The 13,051-nt window shown below is 45.5% G+C and overlaps 1 protein-coding gene across 1 annotated transcript; it reads right to left on the reverse strand.

Annotated features, from left to right (window-relative positions):
• LOC8065755 (uncharacterized protein At1g66480) lies at nucleotides 921-4,838 on the reverse strand. Its single transcript, XM_002438145.2, has 2 exons — nucleotides 3,951-4,838; nucleotides 921-1,497 (listed from the first exon to the last, which is right to left on the reverse strand). Exons 1-2 carry the CDS (start codon nucleotides 4,734-4,736, stop codon nucleotides 1,453-1,455), a joined length of 831 nt encoding a protein of 276 aa, XP_002438190.1. The 5' UTR covers nucleotides 4,737-4,838; the 3' UTR covers nucleotides 921-1,452.

Below are 13,051 nucleotides of genomic sequence, written 5' to 3' on the forward strand. Positions count from 1 at the left end.
AAAATTTTACGACTAGTCAACAGTATTCTTTTTTACAACAAATCAATATTAACGTGTCGCTTTTTTTTTGACGGTCAACGGGGGGGAGTCGCTCTCCACCTGGATTTTGTATTTCACACAGCCCAAAACGGCTTCAATTTAGTTTACATAGCTCTTTTTACATGGTCCACCTGGACAGGTGTACACTAGGATCATTAGCAGAGAAGGTTGGAACATACATCGTTGAGGCTATATGAAGAGAGTTATCCTTCACCCTGCCTCGCCTGCTGGAAGGCGAGTACCCAAGCCTGCGCGATATGTCTCTTGGTTGTCGGAAGTCTGAAGGCCCATTGCGAAGCAGCGTTTTTGCATTGCAGAAGTAATGTTTGTACGCTGGTAACTTCACTTCTGAAGATGATAGTGTTTCTTGCTTTCTAAAGTTGCCAGCAGCAAATTGCCAGCAAGGTGGAGTATGCCTCGCGCAGGATGTTTGTTGGGGGTGACGAACAGGACCGGCACGCAGAGAGAAAGGAGGTGGACGTGACTGATCGCCTGGTCGGCGCCTTCCGTCCTGACCAGAAAGGCAGAGGAAACTCCTCTCAAAAAAACAAGAAAGGCAAAGGAAACTGGCTGTCCCACTGTGCAGTCTGCACTCTCCACTTCTCCAGTACCCACCGTGCTGATCATGGCCGTGGCCGGGTCCAATGTCGGAGCGACGATCAAGTTTCTGAAATTTGTACTAGTTGGGATAAAACGTACCGATTCTGCCTCAGTATTCGCTAATTCAGCATCACCAGTTCATTCATTTGACATCCAGCGTTTCATACGTTGAGTTCACGGTTAGTTAGCATCTGTATCCTAGGTCCAAAATCCACAAATGACAACGGAACAACCAGTGCTTGCCTATGCAGATCTGCTAACTAAAACGCAATGCTGCCGAGGGAACTGAACCACCAAAATATGCAATTCCTTATTCCTCTGTGACGGGATATTTACACAAACAGAATCATGATCGGGATGATGACACGCGAAGCTGGTGGCTACATAGGGTAGCTGTCATCGTCTCCACAAAAGTATGTTCATATACATGTAAGAACTATTTATACTCTAAGCTTCTTCAGCTACCTACATCTAGAGACGAAGACGATGAGCAAGAGAGCCTTTAAAGATACATAGACCACACACCATTAGAAAGAAGAAGAAGATGACACTCCAGTCCCTGTCGTCGGAGGCGAGACAGGAAGCTGCCGCCAGCCACCGGCGACCCGCAGCAGGTGGTGCTCTTTCCCAGCCCGCAACCGAGGAAAACGACCATGGGACAGAGGAGCGTCTCGGACCCTGCGGATGAGTCTACATCTTCTGGCTCTCTGACAGTCACCATCACCACCACGGCACAGTGAGTGCGTCTTCTGACCCTGCGGGCCGCCGCCCTCGTTTCATCCGATCCGATCCGATCCGATCAGGGAGAAAAAGTCACGCGATTATCTCATCTGGCAGCGCCACGAACCGCGTTCGCTTCTGCAACACCACAACAAGGATAAAAATTCAGAAACCGTCAGCAAAAGCGACGAGACATAAATCTCAAAACCGGCTTGCCACTCTGCGCACGCATTAAGGGGATAATGATGTGCCCAAACAAAATTATGCCGGCGAAACAAGCAAAGTAAAACGCATGACAGAAGCTACCAATAATGTGGTTTAATTAGGGATGACGGATGAATGTCCTTTTATCGTGAGACTGAAAAAAGATGAGCAAAGGCGGAAAAGGATTGGTGGTCGATAATGATAAGGTTAATTGCGGTGAGATCATGAGATAGTGGCATGCAGAGGTCGGCCGTGCTGTTTATTAAGCTCTGTTTAATTGCCTAAGTTATTATCAATTTGACTTTGAGCTTCCAGAATGAACGCAACACTGCATCAGTGACGGTGACTGAAGAAAAACCACCCAAGATGAAGTTATGGATGCAAGATGAGCAACTTGTAATATTGTGATCCTTGAAACATTCTTAGCTCGGTTTGGTTTTTAACTGAAGGCGGAGACTCCCACTGCGTGTTTTATGTTGCAACCGCAAGTGTGTGGTGGGGTTGGGGGGATCCCTTTCTCTATTGAAATGGGAACTTATGAATATTTTTGGTCCCGTAACAAAAAATGACCTCCCACGGTCCCACCAAACTGACTTTGTGTCTTTGAGATGTTCTATATCATCTGTAAACTTGCTGCAGCGATGGAAAACCCAGTTTTTTAGGAGGGACAAACGTAGAGGGAGATCACTGCAGAAAAGCTAGTGATGATGCTCTTCAGTCTTCATGCTTGTTTGAGTCTCTACTCTCTACCGGTACCGTGAAATAACTGCTGACAACATCAAATACCCAGAGACACTTGTTTTGAAACTTCAGCTGCAAGACCAGAACCAGAACCCGCGAAGAGAAAACTAAAACAGAGAATTCAACTACCGATACGCATACTCGAGTACGAGAGTGACAAGCATCTGTATTTTTGCTTAGTCACTGGACCTGTCAAAATCTTGAAAATTTCTCGCATTATACCTCACCCATCCGCCGCCGCCCGCTGGCTGCTGCCACACTGATCACAACCAACAATGCGGCGCAGGACCTGACGGCAAATGATCGAGTCCCTGCCGTGCCAGGAACGGCACAAAACTGTCTGCTGCTCAAGTGCTCGCCGCCTCTCGCTTTTTTTTTACCTTCACGCGACGATCGCAATGTCGTCCATGGTGGCCGTCCTCGCCTTTTTTTTTCCACTTTTTCCGTGAGGTTTCCTCGAAAAGCTCTTTCAGTGAGGTGACCACCTCCGCTGGCGGGATATGTTTTTGTTCTGTATGTACAGCTATGTGTTGCCCAGAACATAATGAAAAAGGTTGGAAAGCTAACGCATCGCAGTGACCAATTTTCTGAATTCTAGTGATTTTCTAATGCTATCCGGCCATTACAAGCACAAGAAGTCGATAAGGATTAGGCAGCTACCCTTATTATTTAAACTCTGAACCTAACTCGGCGAAACACAATCGCAGGTTGATTTGAGCATCAAATGGAGTTGAAATGGTGTTTTTGTTTCTTGTGACAAGTTATTGGCGATTTCTAGTGTAAGCAAGATCCAGTAGTTGATCTCACATGGAATAGGCGGCCCCTCGGTTACTCATGCTTAGGTTACCCTAGCGTATTGGACAGACTCCAGAAAACATAAGCCAGAGGCCGAAAGAACACGTAAGGTATCCCGGTGGTTTCAGACAAGTTATCCCGCCATGACCCCCAGATTTCACTCGCTTTCATTTCAGACTTTCAGTTAGTTGCACAATTTAGGCCTTGTTTAGTTCGCAAAAATTTTCAAGATTTCTCGTCAAATCGAATCTTTGGTCGTATGCATGGAGCATTAAATATAGACAGAAATAAAAACTAACTGCACAGTTTATCTGTAATTTGTGAGATGAATTTTTTAAGCCTAGTTACTCCGTGATTGGACAATATTTGTCAAATAAAAACGAAATGCTACAGTACCCAAAAACAAAAAAATTTGCCAACTAAACAAGGCCTTATACTCCACGCACAGTACAAACGGTACCGTTTGACTGTTTCTGAGTAAACTGAATATTAATTTTCAACGAGAGCAGTGGTCTGCTTTCGTGTTTCCTTAGTTTTTCATATGTTTAGCATTAACATCATTTTTTATATTTAAAACTTTTACAAAATAACGTTACATATAGTTTTTTTATATAATAAAAATGCACTTTTGCCATTTTGTGCAGCCAACCCCAATTTCTGGTCAACCACGTGCTTTCTCACACGAGATTATTACGTAGAAGGATTAGTATTATGCAGACAACTATAATCTAGATATTTCCAAAGGTGTTGTTAAAAGTCACAATAATATGCGCGAGATGCCTTTGTAATCTAGGAATTTTACTACGTGTTCCGCAATAAGTAACCTGGAAGAGATCGAGGCCGTGCATTACCTCTTTCCGGCTGGCCTTGACGTCCGGCGACGCGTACTCCGGAGTTCGGGGCAGCGCGGGCCACCTCTCCGGCGTCCTTGGCGCCGTCGCAGCGCTCGCCGGCATCATGAACCCGGTGCCCCAGTCGGGCGTGGCCGCGAACCTCGGGCTCCGCTCGGGCGTCTGCGGGAACGCGGCGGCGCCAACGCCAACGCCCCAGTCCGGCGTCGGCACGAACCGCGGGCTCCGCTCGGGCGTCCGCAGGATGCCCCTCTCGGGTGTGGCGGCGCCGCTACCGCTGCCGGCGTTCGCGGCGCAGAGCTGCATGATCCTGGCGGCGGCCTCGGCGCCGTCCCGGCTCTCAGCCATGAGCTTCTCGACCTGCGCCTTGGGCAGGCGCATGCGGAGCCGGACGGGCCCGCCCTCGGAGGCCGTGGAGAGCGGGGACGCCGGCGCCGTGCCCGCCGGGAGGGAGAGGTCGGAGGTGGACCGGCGCGTGAGCATGAGGGACTCGAGCCGCTCCCGCGCGCCGACGTGGAGCGCGCCCGACCAGGCGCGGCGCGGCGGGACGGCGGGGCGGGGCAGCGCGACGAGGAAGTAGAGCCTGCCCGGGCGGAGCTGCGCGTCGTGCGCGAGCGGGCGGGCGCGGACGCCCAGCAGCTTCACCTCCTCGGACTCGAGGAGCTGGAACCCCGGGTGGTCGCGCAGCACCGTGCCCGCGAACGCCGGCGGCTTCACGCGGAACGCCGTGCCGTCCAGCTGCATCACCTTGGCGCCCTTGCGCCGCCCGCCGATGCTGTTGCCCATTGCCTTGCCGCGCGCGGCTTCTGCCTTGTGCTGCTGCCTCCCCTTCGCTCTGGGTGGGTGGGTGGGTGGTGGTGGCGCGGCTGTGTTTCTCTTGGCTTTGGCCTCTCCCAGTCCCAGTCTCCTTGCTCTTCTTTCGCAGCGCCGCGCTCGATCCGGAGGTGGTGTTTGTGCGTAGCCGCGTAGGGCGTGAAGGAATTTAAAAGGGGAGGGAAAAAAGGCTAGGGAGGGTGGAGGGAGGAGGAGCTTGGCCGCTTGAGGGCGGAGGTCAAAGGTGATGGTGAGTATTCAGCTCGAGGACAAGGAAAGATCAAGTATTTTGTTAGTATAAATCTTTTTGTAAGGTAGTACTTCAACTTCTTTTATTTGCAAGGGGACAAAGAAACATTTGTTAGGCCACACCTCCTACTAGATGGCATATGACGGAAATCACTAGTTTTTCCGGTCGAGCATGTTCGCTTTGTACTGTCCGCTGATTTATTATAAGAAAAAAACACTGCTGAATGAATAGTAAATTTAAAGAATAACTCAACTGAAATATATAAGAACTGGCTTATTCCCCGGCTTCATCGGGCCTAAACGGGGGCTGTTAGAGGAAAGTTGCCTGACCATGGTGGAAAGGCGTAGGATGGGCGATGGACACAGATTCAGTGACTTACCTCGAGCAAGTCACAACACCATCCATTCCTCGAAATAAAATGCAGTAACTCAAAACAGATTTAGCCCTTCAACACATGAGATTTGAGCCTTGTTTAGTTCCACTCAAAAACCAAAAACTTTTCAAAATTTCTTGTCACATCAAATTTTGAGGCACATCCATAGAGCATTAAATATAGATAAAAACAATAAGTAATTGCACAGATTGCATGTGATTTAGGAGACGAATCTTTTGAGCTAGTTAGTCCATAATTAGACAAAATTACCAAATACAAACAAAACAGTACCCAAACTCATCTTTGAGCCTAGCAAGTCACATGTACATAGCAGCTTGTGTTCTATTGTGCTTTGATAAGCTGCTATATACATGTCCATCCGAATTATGGACCTGAATTATTATCTTTTAAATACAAACAAAAATATTATAATACCCAAAACTTTTTCACCCCAATAACTAAACAAGGCCTTAATTGTTTTTTCAGACATAGATAACAGACAACAACATAGTTCATAGTTTCAAAAAAAAAAAAGACAATAATTCAGGTCTATAATTCAGAAAGACATGTACATAGCACTACAGCAAGTCATATGTACATAGCAACTTGTGTTTTATTGTGCTTTGATAAGCTGCTATGAACATGCCCACCCGAATTATGGACCCCAACTATTGCCTTTTTTTTCTTTTTTTCTTTTGAAACTGTGAACTATGTTGTTGTCTACTATCTATGTCTCAAAAAACAACCAAGTCTCATATGTTGAAGAGATGGATCTATTTTGAGCCACTGGATCTGATTTGGAGGAATGGATGCAGGATCTAAGTTACGTAGTGACTTGCTCGAGGCAAGTCACTAAATCCCTGTCCGTGGGCGATGATGTGGTGACAACGTGAGGGCATCGCCACCACCATTGTCGAGTGTCTGGCGCTTTGCCGAATACATTCTATCAGGCACTCGGCAAAGAGACCGAATTGCCTAGTGCTAGGTATAAAACATTCGGTGAACATAGACACTCGGGCAAAAGAGCTCATTTACTGAGTGGCAAAAACTTAGTACCCAGCAAAAAAAACCTTTGGTGAGTGTCGGAAAAAGGCACTTGACAAATCACAAGATTTACCGAGTGTCTAACAATGACACGTGGCAAAGGCTACAACCGTCAACAAACTGCAGTCGCTGTTAACTCTTTGTCGTGTCAGCGGTGGACACTCGACAAACCTAGCTCTTTACCAAGTGTCACTGTTGAACACTCGGCAAAGAATGAATTTTTTGGATAAGTCAAATTTGAACTGCAAGTGCTTTCAATAATGAAATTAAATGAATAAAAAATTGATATTCATGTTATTGAGTCTAATGTGAGGCCGTTTACAGGAACAAATCTGAAAAATTCGAACATCTTGTTCCTGAGAAATGACCATGAACTTGTGGTCGAATTGTTCCTAAATTTTGTAAAATGCAAACACAGTCCGAAAATCATGAAACTTGTCAACATGTCATGACATCATATGTGGAGGCTCTGATAAAAAAACTGAGAAGGTTTCGTACAAGTTGTCACGTCATCTGCTTTCAAATCTTACTGTATCATTCTCAACTCTATGAATCTTCTTCGGAGATTCTAAGATTTGAAAGCAGAAGACATGACAACTTGCGCGAAGTCTTCTCAGTCTTTTATCACAACCCCCATAAATGATATCATGACATGTTGACAAGTTTCATGATTTCAGACTTCGTTTGCTTTATAGAATTTAAAACAATTTACCCGTAAATTCATGGTCATGTCTCGTGCCCACGAGTGCATGCGAAATGTTATTCCTGCCCATCACTCCATCCTTTACGAGTCCCCTAGGCTAATGGCGTCAGCATCCACTGTTACATCCCTCTCACCCCTGTTTCCCCTCTCCCTGTCTTTCGGTCTCATCCAGCCGGTGTGTCAGGCCGCGAGAGGATCTACCCAGGCTCACGGGAGGAAGAGCCACGAGCGGAGCAGCAACGGCCTCAGGTTCCTCTCCCCCATTTGCTTCCACTATTGATCTCCCCCATCTTTGGTCTGCTCTTCCTTTGCGGAGGTTGCCGCCGTTGTCGATTTTTCCTCATGGCGCATGAATCCAATGAGGGAAGAGGGAGTGGGAAAAGGTTGATACCAAGAAGAGGAGGAGCAGCGCCGGATCCTTGGGCCGTAGTTCCAGAGCTAATGGAGTTGTGCGCGTGGCCATATGGAGACGGCTGGCTGCTACAAGGATTGAGAGAGGGGCAGCAATGACATTTCATTTGTGCTCCTGGCCATTTGGTGCTTAATTATTGGGGATGGACGAGATTGATCCCCAAATGGATTGTTTAGAGATTAAATTGAACGTTTGGTAGTTTAGGAACTAAAGTGAGCCTCGGGCGATAGTTTAAGGACAAAGATGACTATTTTAACATCTAGAATTGCTATTTTTATAGAGGGAGTAAGGCCTTGTTTAGTTCCGAAAAGATTTCGGATTTCGGTACTGTAGCACTTTCGTTTGTTTGTGACAAATATTATCCAATTATAGACTAACTAAGATCAAAAGATTCGTCTCGCGATTTCCAGCTAAACTGTGTAATTAGTTTTTGCGTTCGTCTATATTTAATGCTTCATGCATGTGCCGTAAAATTCGATGTGACGGGGAATCTTGAAAACTTTTTGCTTTTTGGAGTGAACTAAACAAGGCCTAAAGCGTTAAACTCTGGTATGAGGGAAAATTTATTGTATACTATGTAAAGTAATGAAATTTTGAATTGGTTTTCTCAAAAAGAAAATTGAATTTGTTTTATGTTCATCTATCCAATTCATCAACCTGATTTTTTTTTACGGTCCCGTTCTGCCGATGGCTTCCTACAAAATATCACTCGCTGCTGCTCTCAAAACCTGGGGTATTGACTATTGACGCTTGAAGAGTTTCAAACTGCAGGTGCCGCCGGCCGGCCGTCCTGCCTGCCACGGCGGACGCCAGATGGTGTCTCGAGCGGACTTGTTCCCCATTTCTCCGCCTGTCACGGCACGGACGCGCGCATCCAGCACCATAGGTCAATTGACGCCGTGACGGCCGGGTACGGTACGGTGCCCGGTCCGATCTGAATCTGATGCGGCCGCGCGCGAGAGCCATGGTCGACGCCGGGCATCGATCAGCGCCGGACCAGGGGCGCCGGCCGGGAGATCGACCGACCGAGTTTGCCGCTGCCGTGTCGCGTTTTGGGCACGCAGGCACGGAGACTCGACTCGGCCGTGGTCAGCTGCTCTAACCCGTGGCGGTAACCCCGTACGTGCCTTCCCTGTACGCCGATGCTGAAAAACGCTCGCTCGGAATGCACGTGTTCCTCGTAGAATTGCGGGCCTGTGTACTGCGTGTGCACGTCGTTGAATACTGTTCTTTTCGGCCGTGAAAATGAAGTGTGTACCGTGGTTGTTTTTTTTCTTCTTTGGCCTTGTTTAGTTCACCCTAAAAACCAAAAAGTTTTTAAGATTTCCCGTCACATCAATTCTTGTGGCACATGCATGAAACATTAAATATAGACGAAAACAAAAACTAATTACACAGTTTAGTTGTAAATCACGAGACGAATCTTTTGATCCTAATTAGTCTGGATAATATTTATCACAAACAAACGAAAGTGCTACTACTTCAGTTTTAATGTTGTGCACAAGAGAAAGGACACACGTAATAGTTTTCGTACATAAAACGAGACATACTAGAAGAATCGAAGTCTGGTACACGTATACTGCAGCTCGCCTTATGCTCCGACGACGGTACAAATATCTGATCGTATTTAAGATCGAATTTGTTTAAAGTGGTTTAAATCTGTCCGTATCTGAGTCTGAATATTCAACATCAGATACTGTATCTATATCCGAATACTTAAATCATATATTTATGATGTCGACATCTAATCATATCTTATCCGACATGATTGACATTATCCGTATTCGAATCCGAATCCGACCAGAAATATAAAAACAAATATGATATCGGTGATATTCGTCCGTATCCGATCCGTTTTCATCCATAACCATTGCATGTTTGGTTGGGTTATTAAAGTTTAACGGATACTGTAGTATTTTTTTATTTGATAATTAGTGTCCAATCATAAACTAATTAGTCTCCAAAGATCCGTCTCGTAAATTACTCTCTAGCTATGTTTTTAGTTTCGTAAATAGTCTACATTTAGACCGTGTTTAGTTCCAAATTTTTTTGAAAAATGACTACTGTAGCACTTTTATTTGTGTGTGATAAATATTGTCTAATTATAGACTAAATAGGCTTAAAAGATTCGTCTCGTAAATTATAAATAAGTTGTGTAATTAGTTTTTATTTTCGTCTATATTTAACGCTACATGCATGTATCTAAAGATTCGATGTGATAGAAAATCTTGAAAAATTTAAGGTTTTAAGGGAGAACACAAGACTTTAGTACTTATATGTCCAAATATTCGCTGTGACGAACGGTAAACTTTACCGCCTCAAACCAAACAATCTCACAGTGAACAGTGTGTACTTGCTCACCTGAATTTACATTCACTCTAGTTTCGTAATTTGTCTCAAAGGCGATGGCTTTGCAGGTTTGTTTGTCATTGTGAAACGGTTGTAAACGGAATCTCCCAATTTCGGCAATAATGGCCGCACGTTCGTTCCTCTACCAAACGCCCTGCCCCGCAATCGTCACACCCGGTATGACCTCCCGGACACGAGGTGACTTTTTTCAGGATCCATCGATCCCAATCCCAACTGTCCCTAGCTGCATACTGCGTGCATGATATCTGCTGCATCATCGTCAAGGCACGCCTCCCGGCGAGAGCAACTACCACATGGCCGCCGCGGATGACGCAGCGCTTATTGCCGGCGGTCGTTGGGTGCTTATCCGTTCTCAGCACAATCCGTTTGCCAGGGAATCTGCAACCGTTTCACAATGACAAACAAACCTGCAAAGCCATCGCCTTTTGGTTGCTGCTGCCTCGCGCTGATGAGATGTTTGCCTCGTCGTTTTCGCCGGTTGCACTTGCAGAGACGGCTCCTGTGTCGTGGCGGGCTGGCGGCAGCAGTTTTGCAGTCAGCAGCAGGGGGGCATCATGCCATTGTCCGCTTCATCTTCTTTCCACTCCCATCGTGTGTATGCGGCTGCAAATGATTCAGATACTATGCTTGATGCCGTTGCTGTTGTCCTTGTCCGTGCTCAGCTACGTTCGTCTCTCCCGATCGCCTTGTTAGCTTCGGGGGCTCTCAGCGTCGCGAGAACGACTGTTGAGGCAGAGGAATGTGAACGTCCGGGGCATTGCAGCACGCATGATCGAGACGCGCCGTGCGTGGCTGGTCAGCCGAGCAGGATGGCGGCGCCCTGACCGCCTGATCAGTGACCAATCGGCTAACTCACGGTTGGTGGAGACGGCCTCGAAGTCGCCCTGGCACCGTCGCGCGGCGGGCACGTGCACGGTACACGGCCACCGGCGCCGTAACGTGGCGCGCGCGAGAGCAGATCGACGGTGAGATCAGCCGAGTTCGCATTGATCGCCGTGCCAAGAGACCGTGCATTGATTTTGCCGGCGGATTCGCGCTGGGCCGGCCGGCTGGCCGGCGACGGCGAGACGTCTCGCCTCGTACCACGTCGCCCGGTGTGTGTGTGTGTGTGTGTGTGACATGTATTTTGCTGCCGGCCGGCCGCATGCATGGATGGTTTGGCGCGGTTGTTGGGGGGTCAAACTGTGTAGTCCACGCATGACGCGCCAGCTCCAGTTTTGGTAGTGTCCAGTGTGAAGGCCCAGTCCAAACGGTGGATTTTTTGTTGCAAAGACGGATTCAACATGCTGCGAGTGTCGCCAAACGTGAGAATCGCAGGAGACACAGTGAGGTTACTTCCAAAATTTTTAAAAAATTTTCCGTTACGTTAAATCTTACGGCAACATTAAATTAAATATAAATAAAAAATAACTAATTATGCAGTTTATTTATAATTTACAAGACAAATCTTTTAAACATAGTTAGTCTATGATTAAATAATAATTACCAAATACAAATAAAAGTTTTATAGTAACAAAAACAAAAAAAAAAATCGCCAACTAAACAAGGTTTGAGTCACTGAAAAATGCTGCCTGGAACTTGGAAGAGGCACCAATGCTAGCCGTTCATTTTCATTTATTGGGAAATGAGATTGTTGGCCAGGTTGCCTTTAAGGTCAGGCTCCCAAACTCTAAACCCTACAAGAAAACTCTACAAGATAGTACATGTGGACGCCATGTGGACGTACATGTGGACGCCAAACTCTAAACTCTACAAGAAAACTTCAACAGATAGTACATGTGGACGCCATGACCATCTTACTGTCTTAATATTTTTTTGATGCAAGTATGACTTTACATATTTTTTATTCGAACTTTTTTTAACTTTGATAAAAATATAAAAAAGTGGCTCATTCAAATAGTATGACATGTATTTTCATTTACGTAACACGAACATCAAATAGCCTCAATAATAATGGCAACCCAGTGCTCGTGGTCGCCGAAAGTACCATTGTATGGTGGCTATTCGACTCGGCGACTGTCATGTTATTCTAGGAAATAGATCGAAGTGAATATTTTTTGATATTAGAATAGAAGTGACATAACTAACTCTACATTCTATAAAATTTTTTGTCTGTATTCATGAAGGATAAGCATATTTTAATCAGGAAAAGTTTAAAAACCTTTTATTTCTCTTACAATATGTTGGTAATGTGTAAAAATCAAATGACCTCAAAATTAAGATGGGTGCTTGAATTGAGGCTAAAAAATCTTGAACTAACAAACATTCACCTATTAAAACTACTTCACAGTTTGGCAAGAACTATCCCAAATACTAATATAAAATAGAAGTATAGTAAGTTCTTAGGGCCACCAAATGAATCCATAGCCTTCACAAGAACACACTAGCATTAGGCCCTCAAGAATTTGCAAGTAAAAACTTGGCTAGCACATCACATTAAGACTAAACCAAATCTAGAATAAGATCTACATAATGTCTCAACCGCATTCAAAGACAAGTAAGGAAAGCAATGCTCATGAAACAAGGAGGTGGATAAGAGATATAACTGGATTTTCTCAAGGTGTCAAATAGTTGCCATTATCACCATGGTGGAGCACCCACTAAGGGTTGAGACCCCTTCAGTCACAAAGGCTCAAGATCCATTGGGACTATCCATTCTCCATTCTAAATTTGTGGGTCTCAGAACAAGTACACCCCTAAGAGCCTTCCAACAAACAACTTTACCTGGAAGATTACCTAGTCTTCAACCGGCAATCTAGGAGAGCTGCTAAATCCTAGCAGTGAGAAGGCGGCGACCATGTCCCATCTTCTCCTTCCTCTATTTTTTGACCGAATCAGCAGGGGAATCCCCTAAATATTTTTCACTAAATAAAAGAATGATTTTTAAAACATGTACAAAAAAAGGAGAAAACTAAGAGTAAAAAAATATAAGGCTTACAAGCCCCAAAGAGAAAAAGACAATCAAATAAAGTAACTATCTCTCCAAATATTTAGTTGGCTCTCCCTGCTGAGCTTGGCTTTAGTACACACTTGATCAAGCTCTTCCTTGAAGCATCTCTTCTAATCAATGATGCTGAATTGTGCATTATCAAAGATCACTGCATTTCTCGTTGTCCAGATGACTCAACATGCAGTG

Source organism: Sorghum bicolor, chromosome 10 (assembly GCF_000003195.3).
Source record: "Sorghum bicolor cultivar BTx623 chromosome 10, Sorghum_bicolor_NCBIv3, whole genome shotgun sequence".
NCBI classification, from domain to species: domain Eukaryota; kingdom Viridiplantae; phylum Streptophyta; class Magnoliopsida; order Poales; family Poaceae; genus Sorghum; species Sorghum bicolor.

Excerpts from the sequence above, each read along its gene's own strand:
- LOC8065755 (XM_002438145.2), bottom strand. The coding sequence starts at position 4,736 with ATGGGCAACAGCATCGGCGGGCGGCGCAAGGGCGCCAAGGTGATGCAG. Across the intron at positions 1,498-3,950 it reads TCAAGGCCAGCCGGAAAGAG|AAGCGAACGCGGTTCGTGGC; the intron begins GTAATGCACGGC and ends GTGGTGTTGCAG.